This window comes from Misgurnus anguillicaudatus, chromosome 13 (genome assembly GCF_027580225.2).
Source record: "Misgurnus anguillicaudatus chromosome 13, ASM2758022v2, whole genome shotgun sequence".
NCBI classification, from domain to species: Eukaryota; Metazoa; Chordata; class Actinopteri; order Cypriniformes; family Cobitidae; genus Misgurnus; species Misgurnus anguillicaudatus.
The window spans coordinates 17,366,102-17,384,698 of record NC_073349.2 but is presented as its reverse complement, the minus strand read 5'-3'; the positions used below and the strand labels follow the sequence as shown (position 1 = coordinate 17,384,698).

The 18,597-nt window shown below is 40.7% G+C and overlaps 1 protein-coding gene across 2 annotated transcripts in view; it reads right to left on the bottom strand.

Moving 5' to 3' along the window:
* samd11 (sterile alpha motif domain containing 11) overlaps positions 1-18,597 on the bottom strand; it is an 87,123-nt gene that overhangs the window by 9,692 nt on the left and 58,834 nt on the right. For both annotated transcript variants that reach the window (XM_055188727.2, XM_055188726.2), the window contains exons 7-9: positions 14,802-14,957; positions 8,357-8,501; positions 1,707-1,822 (exon numbers count right to left, since the gene is read on the bottom strand). In XM_055188727.2, the coding sequence (XP_055044702.2) occupies positions 1,707-1,822; positions 8,357-8,501; positions 14,802-14,957 (417 nt within the window). The remainder of the gene's footprint in view (positions 1-1,706; positions 1,823-8,356; positions 8,502-14,801; positions 14,958-18,597) is intronic.

Genomic DNA, 18,597 nt, shown 5'->3' with positions numbered 1-18,597 from the left:
TAAATACTATTCATCAAAATGATAACTGTTAATACAATATCAGGGGAAATAACTTGTGCAGCTCTTTCAAAAAAATCTATTTATATGCATTGATGCATAATACAAGAAGGGTTAGATGAAGGGATAATGGATGGATGAATGTGTGGATATCTATATATTATAGGCAGATATATAAACAATATCCACCTTTAGTATATAGACAGATTTTTATTGAATTATTTTGAAACCAAATTTTCTAGCAGGTATTTCATCAAACCCTCTGTTTGTTACAATGAACCCCACCTATGGGGTAAGTTGTAAGATTTTCACTCCTGTCACTTTCGGTGTAATGTACAATAACGGTAGGACCCACAAACAAACTTTAAGTGTTCGTTTGTAGCAGAGATATGTGTGTTAATTGTGTAAAAAAATGATTAATCTAACTTAAATATTTTTTGAATGATAGAGACAAAGTCAAAAAGCTTTGTGCCCTGCTCTCCCCTGCTATTGAACAAAATTGACATCTGGGGGGTTGTACAATATTTGGTTTTAACCCCTCTTCAGGTTAGATTAAACCATCATGTGTGTTGTATATGGTGCGAAATGAACAAAACACTAAACTTTTAATGTATTTGTTGGACAAAATAATTTGGCAACTTTTTTTATTTGTTATTAAAGGAACAGTATGTAAGAAATTTATATCAATTAAACATAAAATGGCCCTGATATGTCACTAGACATTAATAAATCATTTTCATTTTAAACACTTATATCACTGACAACAGTGGTCTGGCCAGGATATTGTCATTTAAAAATTGGAGTTGCAGCCCTCAACTGATGTTTATGTTGTCATTTTGTGTATTGGCCACCAGTTGTGTGATTGCAGTACCAGTTTTAGCCACAAGTTTTGTGATTGCAATACCAGTTTTGGCCACAATCCTACATACTGTTCCTTTAATATTTTTGTTGGGCCCTATTGTGGTCATATTTTGTAGTCAATGCCCTGGGCTATGTAAGGGATAATGTATAGGCAGCCGGCTGAAATAAACTTCGCATTGGGTCCTGATCACACTGCCGGGGTGTATTTCTGCGTAACAACCGGCTGCCTCTACATAATCCCACTTATTACACGGCTATTTGCCTAATAAGTAAGGTAAGGAACAAAAAATGTTGATTTTAAATAGTTTATTAGCTCATTTTTAAAGAATGCAGACCTTTTGTGGGAAAAACCTGTTTACTTTCACAAACAAACACACTTTTGGTTTAATCATTTGTTATGTTATTAAAATACATATTTATATTACATTTTTGTCATATTAAACTGTACCTGTCAAAATTATTTGCAGCATCTAGGTTACAGTGTGTTATTAGTTTTGAGCTGTTGTAATCTGGGGGTAACAAACTTGCAACTGTTGCGACTGGCCAATCAGAATCAAGCATTCCAACAAGCCGTGTAATAAGTCTTTATGAACTATGCACGTGTGTTGTTTGTAATACTTTGCCAAGCCTCCTTAAATTTTTCTCAAAACTAGGTTTATACTTCAAACACATTAATGCAACATGCATAAAAATTGTAATGCATCTTCAAATATTTGAATAAAAGCCAAAGATGTCAGTTGTTTAAAGTTGGAACCACATCTATGAAAAACACACTGCTATATATGTGTAAAAATAACCTGTAGTTGTGTAAAGTGTGTTTATGTGGATCTGGCAGAGGTGACACTCACCTGGGGTTTGGCAGAGGGCAGAAGGCATGCCCAGGAATGGAGGACGCAGGTGAGGCCCTAGGGCGATGTGAGGAGCATTCTGCGGGGACAGCAATGGAGGAGGGTGCGATATATCTCTGTGTACACACACAAAAAACACAATTATTAAACAACTGCTACTATATTTGTTATTGTTAATAGTCATCTTAAAATTGTTCACAATTAATAGCAGAACCAGGTAAAAAAATATATTTTATTTACTCAATGCAACATTTTACAGGAAAGCATCGGTCAAGAGCATAAATGCATGATGGTTTAGCATGACCTTGTTTTTATTGTGCATTCTTCACAACAATACTGCTGTATTAAGTTGTGTACATTATGGTATAGCTGTTGTTTCAGAACAGTTATGTGGTGAGGCTTTGTGGTGATGATGATACAGGATTTGTTGAGGGCGCTATGGTCGTGCAGTGTTATGGTAATGCTGCGTTCTCCTCCATCAGTTATTTTTATCGCTCCCTCCGGCGCACACAAGCCACCGTAGCCCCTCATCAGTCCTGTCACGGTGCGGACAGCGATGCTGTTTGTATCCTGCGCTCCCACCCCACCTCCGCCATCATCATCATCTCCCGTTCACCCTCCCTCTCGCTATCTTTCGGTCTGCGGCCCTGCCACTGCGGTAATGAGGCCTGAATGCACAATAAGAGCATGTCATACTCCGACAGCTGGGGCGGCCCCCAGCCTCGCCCGGGCTACAGGCTGAAGCACCCACTAATTAACACAGTCCTTCCTCTTCCACCCCAACACACACACACACACACACACACCCTCCTCTTCCTGTCTCCCTCCGTCGTATTCAGCCAATAAAAAGGTGGCGTCACGTAGCCTCAATTATATTTTTCTCTTTTGTACGACCGGAGAACACAGGCTGTTCGTATACAATACAGCGACCGCCTTTATTGAGACCTGGCGGGGGAAAAGAAAAATGAGAGGAAGGGGTAGGTAGAAAAAATTGAGGGGCTGGAGCCTTGTTTCTTCAGGTTGCTTTAGGAGCCAAAGGAGCAGACTTGCTATTGGTGCGGTGTTGATATCCAGGCAGCAATGGTGCACTGGAGATCCAGCAGTGTCTTTTTAAAGGTTTTTACTGCTCCTCTGCCAAAACAAGCCACTCCATTTACTGCAACTCTTCGCATGGCCCCCAACTCACACATGCATAAATATAAATGAAATCCAACACGCCTAAAGCAGGCGAAAGAACAGCGCGGTTGCTTTGTACTTGTGACTGAGCAATGCTTGCTCCAGGGGGAGAAAGTCTGAGCGGAGCTGCTGAACACAAACACATAAACATCCAAACAGAAGAGACAAAAAACAAAACGCATCTGAGAAGAGAGACGGCATATTTCACTATGCTCTACCTAAAGGAGTAGTTCAGCCAAAAATGAAAATCTTGTCATCATTTACTCGCCCTCATGTCATCGAGACCCCTATGTGAAATACAAAAGGTGAATATTTTTGAATATCTTGTCCATCGATTTTAATAATATGGAAAAGAGTAGGCCATGTCAAAATCTATAATAATCAAAGTAACAAATTGTCATGATAACACTTTTCTATGCCAAGTTCATGCGAACTCTCATGAGCAAATGATTCATTTGAGTCATTTTTTTAATAAATGTGTTTAAAAAGTTAAAGGAAAACGCCATCGTTTTTTATATTTTACTATGTTCTTACCTCAACTTAGATGAATTAATACATACCTATCTTTTTTCAATGTGTGGACTTAATCTTTGTACAGCGTTTCTTGAATGTGTTAGCATTTAGCATAGCCCCATTTATTCCTATGGCTCCAAACAAAAGTTTTATTTTGTGCCACCATACTTACTCATGTAACTACTCATGTAACAGTCTTTAAATAAGGAAAACATGAAAGTGTTTGGTGGCTTCTAAATTCATTCCTGTTTGGATCCTAAGGAATGAATGGGGCTAGGCTAAATGCTAACACATTCACAAGGTGCTGTACAAGGTTTAAAAGTGCACGCATTGAAAAAAGATAGGTATGTATTAATTTGTCTCGTTGAGGTAAGAACATAGTAAAATATTGAAAAACGGTGGTGTTTTTCTTTAATTTGAATGAATAAAACAAGTTTTATGGGATTCTTTGGACAACATCTATGGTGCTTTTAATGTAATTCACGTTTAAAAAGAGTGGCCAGGATATTCTTCCAAAAAATTCACGTGTAAAAAGTTTCATGGGGTTACAAGAGGGTGAGCAAACAGTGAAAAAATGTTCATGCTTGGGTGAGCGATCTCTTTACCGTTTACATCATTTTTAAACAGAGCCGCCCTTGTATCTCCTCAACCTTGAACAAAAACAAAGCAAAAATCTAGTACTGAGGAAGAGATTGAACGTGTTTGTGTGTGTGTGGATGGAAGGGTGGGGAAAGGTAAGGAGAGACATGAAGGGGAAAAAAATCATCGATCGATTGGGCCGCTGTTGAAATGTTAATGCTAATCGTATAACCGCTTTCCGCCGGTGCCTCGCACTTCTGTGGCAGCTCCAATTAATCTGGAAGAAAGCAGCGCGTGACCTTGGGGCCGGGAGTCGGGCCGGCAGCCCAGCCATGCTTATGTAATTACACTGTGAAGTGTGTAATCACCTGGCCTAATCCCTCAGGCCTCACAATTAGCCCGGGCGGCGCTGGCCAGGCCTGCCAAACTCTGTGCCGCCCTGCGCGGCCCGCAGATGAATAACGGTCAATTAAAGCTGCATGACTGAGGCCGCGAGGCGTCCGCTCGATAGTAATTAGCTGTAATCATGGGGAGACGTGCCCGGCAGACGTGCTTCTCCTTTTATAGGAAGCAATTTTGGAATGAGGCAAGCATTAACCGTTTCACTCTGGGTCTCTGGCCCACAGGAAGAGAAAAATTGGGTTGAGAGAGAGAGAGATAGAGAGAGACCGATTGAGAGAACAAGGAAAATGAGAGTGATAATGGCTGTTTACAGTGCTTGTTTTTTACATAAACGTGTATACTTTTAAAAACATTAGCTTTTTTAAATTAAAGTAGTTTTTTGCCTTATTAGGCAGGTTTATAGGTCTAGCGCCACCTATGACGGTTTCAGCAGTAACAACATAAACAAGCGGCTTTCGTGGAACACACATAACTTATGGTAAACTCTGCTAAGAATAAATAACAACAAAGTTCTTTAAAAGTAGTTTATTTATATAACAAGCAAAATAAACAACACGTAGATTACCTAGGAAACCAAAACATTTGAAATTTAAACAGTGTATTTGTTTAAGAGTTCAGTTTAGCAAGTAGTCACACCATTAAACAAATAGAAACTGGAAGTTAACTTCCGACCAGATGCGCAATCGCGTCACCGCACGTGCGTCCGATGAAACCGTGTGGATGCAATGCTAAATTATTTTATGATGTCATAATTAGGGCTGGGCAAAAAAAAAATTTTTCGATTAATCGTTTTTTCCCCCGTGGTCGATTCAAAATAGATTCTCACAGGCCATGAATCGATTTTTTTCCAATTTTATTTTCGCAAACACTGAACGTAAGATTAACGTTAATCTAATAACTAGTCTTCTCCACTAGATGCCTTGCGCGATGTTACCAAGGAGCGAGAAACGAGCCTGTCATTCTAATATAATATAATATTCTATATTCATTGAGTTGAATCGAGAATTGAGTATTAAAATCGAGCCGAGAATCGAAACCGAATCGATTTGATAGCTTTTCAAAATCGAATCGATCTGGAACATCTGAATCGATAACCAGCCCTAGTCATAATAGAAATGAAATAAATAGAAATAGCGATATCATGAAATCCCACATGAAATCAAAGTGAATCCTATTCGTTTTGTTAGCGCACATTACTAGTTACATTACATTACATTACAGAACAGTCCACAAAAAGTTTTGGATTCGTAATATGACAAGCTTCGTTTCTGAATAAAATGGCTACTTTTTTAGATCCAATCAATTTGCAGTGAAAAAAACCTACGTTCTCTTTTTCTAGTTACTAATAATTACTCGAAAATTTGTCAATATACTGAAGTCAGTCGTAGCTTTTGATTTAAGACTTAAAAGCTATTTTTGTGTGCCAAATAGGAATAGACTCCGGGGCAGATCCGCACCGGATCCGCACCGGAGGTACGGCGGTACAGGTATCGAATCCACCCCAGGGTCTGTTGCTATCTGCTTACTGTACACTTTAAAATGCTGCATAGCAATAAGAACTATTTTTAAAAACAAGTTGTGTGCTTCAACTTTTAAAAAGTGTGTTTAAATCTTGCTGCACTTATTTCCAGCACGCTGACTGCTGTTCAGTTTACTGGCTTAATTACCTCGACATCTTTGTTCGCCTCCGTTCTACCACCCTGCCCTCTCTCTCTCTCTCTCTCTATCTGTCGATCTCCCTCCAGCTCTCTCGCAACCTATCTGGCAGTAGGGCAAGTAGACGGCACTTGTGTTCGCTCATGCGTGACGACCTGTCAGAGTGGCAGCGGCGTCGCTCGGCTGCCTGAAAGCAACGGCAGCGTTGAGCGTTGCGAGAATGTGTGTGCGTGTTTGCGTGTGTGTAAAGGCAGAGCGGTGAACTGGCCAGACGAGAGAGATATAGAAAGAGAGAGAGAGAGAGGTGTAGCAGAGCAGGGCTGACAGGATGGCCCTTAATGAGAAGAGCGTGGGGGATTAGCCGCTCGCCACACCGCGCCCGCTTCGCCACGACTCGAGGCGGGAACACATTTACACAGGAAGCACATTAAAATGCATAAGGCTCTTGCTCACCCACTGCTCCTCCACCCCTCCCAGACCACTGTCTGTTGCTTGTGCTGCCCCACATGCCAAACACATTAGGATTTGCCTTGCAGATTTCCTAAATGCAATCTGCCATTTAAACCCAGACAAATGGCCAGCCGTGGCTGCAGGACTATTGATTTTGGTAATGATTTGTTTTTAACAATAGCCACTAATGGGCGTCAGATAATCAATTATGAAGAGTCGATAGAAAGGTGAGCTTGAGGAATGGTTTCCGGCTCACTGTTTTAGCCTGCCATGCTCTCTGTCGATGCTTTATGAGGGGTTAGCAATGTCACACAAGAGTCGGGGTTAAAAGCCCAAAGCCCACCCATATGTATTGTTGCGGCCCATGAGTTGCTAAAGCAATCAGTAAGTTGAAAGACACAGGAACTTATCAAACTTGTAGCAATCTGTCGCACCTTTAAAACAGTTTGTACGGGCACAAGAGTGCATTTATGGTGATTTGTCAATGGCTTGAGTTTGACCACTGATGTTGAAACTATTTATTTTAAAAAGTGCTTTTTTTACAATTCTCTAAGGTGAAACTTTACTGTAAACGTACATTAAGAGTTCAAAAACAGATGAACAAAAAAATCAAGCCTAGAAGGAGCGAAAAACAACAACACACTTTTCACCCTCCCTCTCTCACCCGCAACCCAGGAAGTTTGCAGGCCTTGTTAACATCAGCGGTCCTGTGTGGCTAATTACGGTGAGCCGGAGGAGCTGTGGCGGCTGGCTGGTCAAAGCTGCACGCTGAGCCGCTGACACGATGCTGTGCTGGGCCAGGAGTCGAACAGAGTTCCCCCACCCACGCTGGGCGACCCCTCCCAATTCACTTCCTCCCTACCGCCTCGCCTTGCCGGCCCATTATCGATCCTCCAGCTTCCCGCGCCACATAAATAATCGACAAGCAATTACCTGCCTACTCCCGCTGCCCGGGCTTTGTTTGGAGGTGGAGGGGAGCGCCGCGAGCGCAGTGGCCTTGCTGAGATGAGGAGAGATGGAGCGGGAGAGCGTTTGGGGGAGGAGGTGTTACTAGGAAGGAAACAGCGTGTGTTGTCCTAGCGACCCATTCTGTCCTGAGCTTTATAAATGCCTCCTGACAAGATCAAATCGAATGAGAATGCAAAGAGGTCATACCCAGAGGTCATACCCACTGGCACATCCCATTAAGTGGATTTTCTTCTCTTTCCGTGGCCTTAGCGCCAACTTCCATTTTTCCTCTTCCATTACTTTATTCACTTTTTCCCTTTTTCATCAGGCAGTCACCCACTCCGGCGTCCATGCAGTATTCATTAGAGTCGGATGTTGGCTTCATTATTTATGTAAAATATTCATGTTATTTTAAAGCGTAGTATTTTTTCTGTATCCGTGGTCTTAAAGTGTGCCTCCGAGGTTTCCACTCAGCAGAGGAGGCATTCATCAACCAAACACACACACGGCTCACAGTTTCTTTTCTCTTGTTGGGTGAATAAAGCTATACGTGCGATGCCAGGTCTAACACTGACCAGATGCAATAAAGACCCAAGCTAAAAAATAACAAAAATAATGTAATGTAAACCTGCGGTTTTGTTCCTATAGGACAAGCCACAGAACCTTTTGGTCCCTTGTTTTTTAATTTCTGGAGTGAAAGTCCTGCTCCACATAACTACATTAAATATTAAACATCATCTGATTGGCTGAGATTGTCTCACGCCATGTAGCAGTTTCGTGTTCAGCGTTGACAAAAACAGCAGACGCAAGAAAACAAGTTGACCAGCTTTAGGAACTTCTGTTGTGTTTCTGATGTTACCACTATATTAAATCACACAAACATATACATGTATTTAATTCCAGCATTACAAGCATGTGTGTCTTACCGCTCAGGGAAGTGTGCGTCTCTGTGTTGTGGCAGACCCTGTTTGCGTCGCTGACTGGAGGAATTGCCTGCAGTGGGAACGTGGGCCTCCATCCCTCCCGGGTTTCTGATGGCAGCCATGGCTTCCTGACGCACACGCAGCAACTCTGCGAATGAAACAAACAGACCAGTTAAATCTATGAAGACGTCCGATCTGTGTTATCGGAGCCAAATCTGTCTAACTCGGAACCGGTAAGTCCAAAAGGACTCAGCCCAAGAATTCCAGAGCTGGATATCTTAGCCACCACAATGGGCTGGACTTAAAGGGACATTCCACTTTTTTTGAAAATATGCTCATTTTCCAGCTCTCCTAAAGTTAAACATTTGATTTTTACCGTTTTGGAATCCATTCAGCTGATCTCCGGGTCTGGCGCTAGCACTTTTAGCATAGCTTAGCACAATCCATTGAATCTGATTAGACCATTAGCATCGCGCTAAAAATAACCAAAGAGTTTTGATATTTTTCCTATTTAAAACTTGATTCTTCTGTAGTTAAATTTTGTGTACTAAGACCGACGAAAAATTAAAATTTGCGTTTTTCTATGCAGATATGGCTAGGAACTATATTCTCATTCTTGCGTAATAATCAATAAGGATTTTGCTGCTGTAACATGGCTGCAGCAGGTGTAGTGATATTACACACTGACTGAAAATAGTCCCCTGCTATTGAAAGTACCCAAAGGGACTATTTTCGTGGGACTAATTTTAATTTTGCGTTACATCCTTTGGATGTAAATTTAAACTTTACAGTAATTAAGTATATTTATGTTGTCTTCATGACCAAACTGCACGGCGTCTGTCTCAGCCTTGAATTTGCAATGTCTGACCATCTCCCAACATTACCAAACTAACAGGGTCACAACAGGAAGCACGCTTTCTAATGAAAGGGTGTTAAACAGAAAATCCATCCTGCATGCCTCCCTCTCTTCCTCTCTCTCGCTCTCATCCCTCGCTCTCTCTCTCTCTCTCTCCTCTGGCCCTTTTTTAATTAGACGGTTCCCCTGGGAGCTGGCGGCCATTTCCGAGGCTGGCGTGTGGGTCTGAGCGATCGGGTCGGAGGCACAGCGACAGATATTAATGTGCACAGGCCCGCTGTATTGATCTGTTTATTGCACTGCCCCGCGGGGGCCCGGACTGACAGCGGACAAACCTCTAACAGCCCGCGAGAGGGAATAAAAAAGAACGAATGGAAAAAAACGAAGCATCTACCAGGGAAAAGCAAAAACCGGTGTCGTTTGGTCACGCGCTCATACCAGACGACTGGAGAAATTAGCAGTCTGTTCGCACACATGATACGGTATTATCAAACGGTACCGAAAAAGCTCAAAGCAGCTCAGAAGCCTCTTTCCTTGGTTTTACTCTTCTACTGCTTGATGCCCAGCGATGAATTATTCTCTTTTACCTGCAACCGATTTAGCACAAGCTCACCTGGGGCTGTATGTATAAGAATGGCACTCATTCAAACAGTCACATCCTGACACTTGTGCCTTAAACCAATACTCACCCTGTGTCCTCTGTGACACCACAATAAAAACTGTCCTTGTTTACTTTTATACAATAATATGAATGCATATATTGTGAACGATTTATTGGTGCATTTATGCATTTGACATCCAAAGCGACTTACAGTGCATTCAATCTGTTTGTTATTTATCATTATACCACGGGCCTATTGAATGATTTATTCTGATTGGTTGAAAGATTTTCAACGGGTGTGCATTATTTTTCTATAACCACACACCTAACCGGTCAAATGTCTTAAAAATAACCACCAATTTCTGTGTTAACCGTGGTATAAGCAGAATAATTGACTCTGGTCCTTTAAACTATTTGAAAATACCACCTTGGCTCATCGTCAATTATTCTTTACTTATGTGTGCTCCCTGGGATTCAAACATATGACCTTTTGTGCTGCTAACACAATGCTCTACCAATTAGGCTACAGGAACACTGTAAATATATCATGTTTTCATAAACTTTTAGCATATATATATATATATATATATATATATATATATATATATATATATATATATATATATATATATATATATATATATATATATATATATATATATATGAAGAGTTTGGTTCCAAAACGTGATTAACGCCATTTTTGAAAAAAATGAGTTACTGCCAAAATCAGTATTACATCAGGTCAGTAGTTAAAAGTAAATTCTTAATTAAAATCCAATATCCGCCATGTTATTCTGTCATCTTTTCTCCCTTTTTTCCCAAAATGTGATAAACGCCACTCCTCCTTTTTTACAGAACGCAATAAATCCATTCCTGAAATTACAGCCCACCAGTCACGCAATGTAAACAAACAATGGCGGCGCGTTGAATACACGGAGTCCTAGTTTTCCTCATCTACCTTGTACTTCGTGATCAACAAACAAAACAAAATTATACTTTAATTGCATTGCTAAACCTGTGATGGTTTTCTGTGACGGGAAAAAAACGTAAGCAATCAACATCTAATAATTTCCGCGAGAGGCACTCGGGTACTTGTTCTCCCGACAGCATCAAGCTTCTCATGCTAAAACATTGACCCCAGAGGATCTTATGAAAACTTTACATTATTTTACTCAAAGTCAATGAAAATCGAGCAGGACCAAAACATTTTACAGCTGATTGCTGTGAAAATGTAAAGAGACGACGTCAAGTATAACCGCAGCAATGACAGTGTTCTTAATATAACAAAGTAAGTGTTTTGGTTAATGCCATTAATGTTTATTTTTTAATCAATGTATACCACTAGTCAACTAAATAAATATAAAATGGTAAAGATGAATGCACATTTATACATTGATTTAATAGATTTATAGCATTTTGAAATAAAAAACTGTCATGGATTTATTGCATTTTGTGGAAAAAATAATTCGTTTTTATAATAAATCTTTGAAAATCAAGTTATGGATTTGAATTTTTTATGTTTTTATAACCTAAAGATGCTATATGAAAGTTTGTAACAGAAAATAGTGGTTTTCATCTTGTCACTTTCTTGGTATAGAAAACACGTAATTTGTCAAAATGGATTTATTGCGTTTTGGAACCAAACTCTTCATATATATATATATATATATATATATATATATATATATATATATATATATATATATATATATATATATATATATATATATATATATATATATATCCCAAGGGGGTTTTTCCTCCTAGGACTTTTTTCCTCCTTGGCTTTAAAAGTCGGGAGGTTTTTCTCCTAGGGGGGTTTTCAACCCCGGGGAGTCAGCCAACACTGGCTTAACTAAGCACCCTTTTCTATACGTTACATTATTAATATGCTACATTATCTATACATTACATTATTAATACGCTGGCTTGTAAAGTTTATTCATAGCCGCTGTATTTTGCTACTTATGTTGTCTGTCGATTTTTCTGTGTTTTCCCCTGCTTCTATTAATGTAAAGCTGCTTTGAAACAATTACCAATTGTGAAAAGCACTATATAAATTAAATTGAATATGATTATTTTTCTGACATCATAATTTTTCTGACTTTGTAACCAATTATGATTCAATTAAAGACGGGGGGCATGATTTTTGAAAAACACTGGAATCGGGCCGACTACCAATACACACTTGTAGCCAATCAGCAGTAAGGGGCGTGTCTACTAATAGACATCATTGCCTGAGTTGCGTATGTGTTGGGCGGGTCTATCAAAAGAAGGTCCGGATTCTATTGGGGTAGGGGCGTGTTTGTTTAGGTGATTTCAAAAGTCAACATTGGCTCTCAGAGATCATGCACCCCGCCTTTAAATATTGAAAGACAAAATCAACTACCCTCTGAAATAGGTTGTGAACTTCATTTCATGTCTCCAATACATAACATTTACAGTATACGCAAATGTGGCTGAGCTTTGCCAGTTGTTTGGGAGGTTCTGTTTGGCACAACACGTCCACATGTGCAAGGTGCAGCTGACAGCAAACCTCATCTGAAATTCTTTAAGGCTGTAGGGGAGGTGTTAAGGTGGACACTTCCAGTTTTTAATTCATCACGGTCCTTTAATCAAGGAAGACTTCTATGAGATTAGGTAAGAAGCGTGAGACATATTCCTAGAACCAAGGAACCCTTATAGATAAAGGAAAAGGTACACAACACCTTATATCCCCCTCGCCCCCCCAAATGCACACACTCACACAAATCTATCCGTGCCTCCTTCACAACCTTTCATTTCAGGGCCTCCACTTCAAACACATGAAAGGAGGCTCTGCAGGGATCCTGGCGAGAAGGAACGAGAACAGAAAGAAAGAGAGAATATAAAAGCAGGGCTGTGCGTTGAGAGTTCTGGGGGAAGTGTGTGCGTGTCTGGGGGGGGAATGGTCAGAAGGGCCCGGCCCTTACTCTCTGCAATGTCAAGGGCCCTTCGGAGCCTCTACCCGGCACCACATCAACACTTGCAGACACACTTCAGAGGCACGCACGAGGGGGTGCGATGAGGCGAGTGTTGGGGTATAAAGAAGGGGGCGTACGGAAGGTGCAGTGATATGAAGAAAGGAAAGGAGCCAGATAGAAGGTATCTCAAAGGAGAGAGAAGGTGCGATGGAGGCGCGTGGAAAGAGAAAAGACAGGAGAAAACACACAGGAACACAGCTGGGGTTGACGCTTCCCTGCGCCAAAGAAATTTCTATGAAAACCCAAGTCAAAAGCTGCTTTCTGTGAACCATGAAGCTGAAGAAACAAAAAGAAAAAAAACAAGCAAGAAGATAAATTAAAAGCGATATGAGGACAGAGGTAAAAAACGAGTAAGATATGAGGGAGTGAGAAGGGAATGTCGAGGACAGCCAGAAGAAGCGAATTTGTCAAATCTGCTTAAGGTGTTTTACATGGGCATCGCAACAGTACAATACAAAATAGAGATGAATAATTCAATGTAAAATGCAGAAAAGTAAGGAAAACCCATCAATCTCTCAATAATAAAATCCAGCGTGACATACTTAAAGTCCAAAGAAAACAGATGAGTATTAAGACTGGATTTAAAAATGTCAATTGTAGGGGAATATCTAATGTCCGATGGCAGGTCAGTACATAAGCTCGGGCCAGCTACAAAAAAGCTGAATCTGTAGATCCTCGAGAAGTGATGATGATGAAGGGTCAAAATAAGAAACAAAAATAACATGTGGTAAAGAATCAATGAGAAAAGATTAATACAGTAGGGTGAAAAGGTGAAAGCAGGTATCACACTCATCAAAGTCTTGGCAGACAGATATGTTGGCAATGGTTGACTGGCACGGCCTTATCACAGGCTTATGAGCTCAGCGTGCAGGGGCAAGCCAGCACACTTGCATTCCTCCGGGGAGGAACACCACCTTGGCCTGGTGAGTCTGTTTTCAATGGCAACCATTATGAAACTATACACCTGACATTTTTCCAAAAATCTATGGGAGGGAACGGCGGTGACCCTGCATATCACGCGCCTGCATTCTCTCACTGGATTTCCCAAAGAAGGAAAACGCCCAGAGTTTCACATTTAGATTCCATTCCACAAATAAGCACATCGTTTTTAGGTGGTTACGCTGGATGTGAGGAAACGGCCAGTTGGAAAAGTTAAGGCAAAGTGTGTAGATGATGAGATTCGAAGATTTGACAGAATTGGGAAAGATATTGCCGCGCCGGACGCGGACCTGTCTGCAAATGCGAACAGCAAACGCAGAGAAACTGTTCGTTGAAGGTGACAGAGAGCTCGCCTCTGTCGTAAAAACCCCAGACGTGAGCGGTACATACAGTGGCACTAATTTCTTACAGATGTAAGAGAGGGGCAATTAAAGCCTTTATTGCGTTCACCCTTCGGATTTGCAAGCGGTAATTAAGAATCATTACTGATGAAATAAAATTTAAAGTCGTACGCTCTCAGATTTTGCAAAAATGTGAGATTGATTAAATTTATTGCACTTAAAAAGGGCATAAAAGCAGAGGCAATTAATGTTTTTTGAGAGGGAAAAAAAGTCAAACATAACCAACAAATAAAACCAAATTATGTTGTTTTGCTAAATTTCGGTTTACACGTCTTCCTGATTTCCTTGAACTTTCGTATCCGTTAACCCTTGCACGACGTCAAAGACCGTAAATTTGAAAACGAAAGAAAAGGCTGCAGTTTCCATGGTGTTGGTTATTTAGAGGTTTGGCTCGCGGCCAATCAAAGGGCCAAATCGATCCAGTCAACCTCAGGGCCCAATGGCAGCGTTATTTACTGCCGTGTGTGGCAGTACTCACAGATCACCCACCCTGACATCCTAGCGTTGGGTGGGCTGAGACCGCAAATAGAATTGTCAGTAATCTCCGCAGTAGAGCTCTGGTTGTTTGTGTGGTATCAAGGAATCATACAAGACGGGCAATTAAAGTAGGGGCAATACTCGCACACAAGTAACACACACACACACTCACCGTGGCTAGGGACACCCATGTTGTTAGCCAGTTGGTATAGGCGCTGCTGCTGCTCCTCGTAAGAATTGTGCTCGTTCAGAGCTGACATCATTCGCCGGTAGTGTTCCTCGGGGGTCATGTGACTGCCCGGCTCCAGCGCTGGCGTGTGGGAGTTTTCTGTCGGACAAGAAAAGCCACAATTAAATCAGAAAAACTGCCTCTGTGTGATCTTATTTGATATTGTGTGAATGTTGGAGGCGTGAAGGCCTGAGTAAATGAATGAAAGCGGTAGCCTTTATGTGTGGTTCTCTTTTTGGAGCGGACGGTACACGGGGTGGTGGTAACTCAAGAGGGAGACTCTTGTGGGAGAGATAGGAGGAGGGAGAGAGGTAACGGGGGATATTTTACCCTCTTCATTGAAACCGGAGCTTGGCCCCAGGCTGGTGCAGCAGGCGAGTGTGTTGTGCCAAATGCCAGATAATCCACCCAAGAGGCTTCAGGTGTGTGCGTGCTCATGTGTATGATGTTTTTTAGCATTGTGTGTATCAACGTGTGTGTTGCATGAGCATGCATGTTTAAGATATTATAAATCCCTGGAAATGTTTTGCCAAAAAAATGTAATCTATGAGAGAATGCATAATTATATATAATATATATCATTATACATTAATCTAATGCACAATGGTAACTTGATATTTTAAGTCAGTGGACAGAAAACATTACAATTGTAGCTAAGTATGAAAACAAAATGAGTCAATGAAAAGTCAAACGAATGTGTAAACACCAGCCTGAATAAACACCAGGATTCCAGTTTGCAGCTAGATTTAGAAATTTAAGAAGCATAAGTGACATTTTAAAGCGATAGTTCAGAGCTCAGTGCATTGGCCGCTGCCAGAAGCTAGTTATTATAGTATATAAAGTTTTAAATATGGATGTCGGAGCCGATGGTGTAGTGGGCAGTGCTCCGACATGTGGTGCTTTCGCACTTTCGGCGACCTGAGTTAGATTCCCGGCTTGTGGTCATTTGCCGATCCCATACCTCTCTCCTCCCTGTACTTTCCTAACCTCACTGTTTAATAAAGGCAAAAACTGGCCAAAAAACATAACTTAAAAAAAAATTAAATATGGATAATTTTCTTAAAAATCGCATTGATTACCCTCAGAAGGTCTTTATTAATCCCTGGCGCTGTGTGGATTACTTCTGTAAAGAATGGATGCACGTTTTTGGCCTTGAAAGTCGTTTTCTACCGTTATAATGTTTGGAAGAGCCAAGACATTTTCTAAAATAACTCAAATTGTGTTCGTCTGAAAAGATGATGGACATAATATCTTGGATGGCTTGAGGGTGAGTAAATCTATCACTTTAAAGACCCAGTGAAATGGCTTGAAATATGCAGCTTTGTTCGATGCATTGACATCATTTCCAATAAAGCAGGAGTGGGTTGGGGTTCTCCTCAATTTTAAAATAGCCAATAGCATTATGTTTACCTTACAGTCTGAAATCTGTTGAATAGCTAAAGTGCAGAATGATGTCATAAAAATTGCAGCAGGCGCAATGATATTACACAGTGCCTGAAAATAGTCCCTTGCTATTGTAAATTACCAAGGGAACAATTTTGGGCACTGTGTAATATCATTGCGCCTGCTGCAGCCATGGTATGGCAGCAAAGTCCTTGATTATTACGCCGGAATGAGAGTATAGTTCCTAGCCATATCTGTCTAGAAAATCACAACTTTATATTTTACATTGGTCTTAGTACACGATGTAACTACAGAAGAGTCAAATTTTAAATAGGAAAAAAATAAAAACTCTTTGGTTATTTTTGAGCTCGATGCTAATGGTCTAATCAGATTCAATGGATTATGCTAAGCTATGCTAAAAGTGCTAGCGCCAGACCTGGAGATCAGCTGAATGGATTCCAAAACGGTAAATATCAAATGTTTAACTCTAGGGGAGCTGGAAAATGAGCATATTTTCAAAAAAAGTGGAGTGTCCCTTTAAATAGTGCACTATTTAAGGATATAGGGAGTTATTTCAGACACAGTCGTTGATCCGAATGTGCAGGACTGTATGTTTTAAATGCTTGCATCTACTAAATGCGAATTTTGTCAGTGTTTTGGAACACACTAGTTGATAGATATCACTAAATAATTGTACACTTTGATTTTATAGGGACTTTAAAACTATCCAGTGGAACATCAACAATGTGCTTTTTGTTGATGTTTGTTATAGCGGTGTGAACCAGCCTTAAGATTTTTGAAGGAGCATCTTCTGCCACAGGACATAAGACATAAAGATCTGGATCAGGGGTGTAAAGCTGCTTGTATTACTGCCTGTGTAAGTGAACAGCCTGTGTTAAGTCCAGCTTTTCTGTCTGCTTTAGTCATTAAAGGTAAAACCTGATGCACTGAGATCAGTGCTGCCCTCCAGCTGTGTGTGTGTAAGTGTGTATTTGTGGGCTTGTGTGTGTGTTTGTGCATGTTTGGGAGTTAAGACGGCAGACAACAGCAGCTGCTCTCAAACAACACACACACACAAAGGCACGCACATATCTGAGTTGTTTGGGTGTGGTTGTGGATCACAGACACGCAGACATAAGACATTAGATCAGCGGCGCTCTAAAGCCTTGCTAATCCACAGCGGGTGACCGACACAAGCCAACTGTAATTCGCAGGACTAAACACCCATAACACCCATTTATCATCCTCTGAGCAGCTATATGGCTGATTGACTACATGGTAATGAGTAAGCAGGTAAAGCCTAAAAATAACCCACTGTCCAAACAGCAGAGATCTCAGACGACTAACTATCAGGTGTGGATCGACTGAGACATCTACACATGGTACAAATGCTACAAGCCGGCTCAAATGTTAGTGCTAAGATTATGCTTGATTATATTTGGCTTGGTGTCATAGAGTTTGCATGATGTTTCACCTCACTAGTTTAGGTGGTTGACAATCACCAAGGGCATAACTTATTTGCATATTAACTAAATATTAGCTTTAGATTTTGGGTTTACTCTTTCATTTATGTTAAAAATAATGTATGTATTATTTAAACTTAGAAGTGTATGATTGCATAGATTTAAGATTTAGGTTTAAAAATGTATTTAAAAGTCACATGAAATGCACAAAGGATGTCAAATCTACACACATAAAAAACTGTGCTTATCACACAGACTCAAACATATATTCCTGAGAGGAAAAAGAAACCGCAAATTAGCAGAAAGAGGAAGTCAACATCCTCCTTCATTTTCTTTTCCTCACTCTTTCTTTCTCTCTAACAGACCGCTGGAGGATAAGAAAGTCATGGTTAACCCTAAACTGTGCTGCTGAATATGAGCCTTCCTCACTGGCCAACTAAGCCACGTGGTCTGTGTTATCCCTGCTCAAAAGACCAGCTTAAACCAGCATGAATTTCTATTACGGTGCAGGTTGGTTTATGCTGGTTAGTGCGGGTCCAGCAGATGGGCCGGCATAGTGAAGATGTTCTCCAACAAATCTCAGCTGATGAGGTTTTCAACCACCATGGTTTTCTGGTGCGGATGGTTGATCTATTAGGAAGTTTGGCTGGACACCAGGATACCAGTAAACCATGCTGGGATGAACATCGAAAACATATGCCGATCTTCTAAGCAAATATATTTTACAAACAAAACCGGAACAAAACTTGCTATGTTTACACAACAACAATGTAGTGAAAAACTGAAATTTTTTTCTTTGCATTTACAAAAATTTTATGTACACACGACAACGCTGTCAAAAAGATCCGCAAATTACACTGATCCCTTGTACTATTTGTGTGACAGGCCAGAAC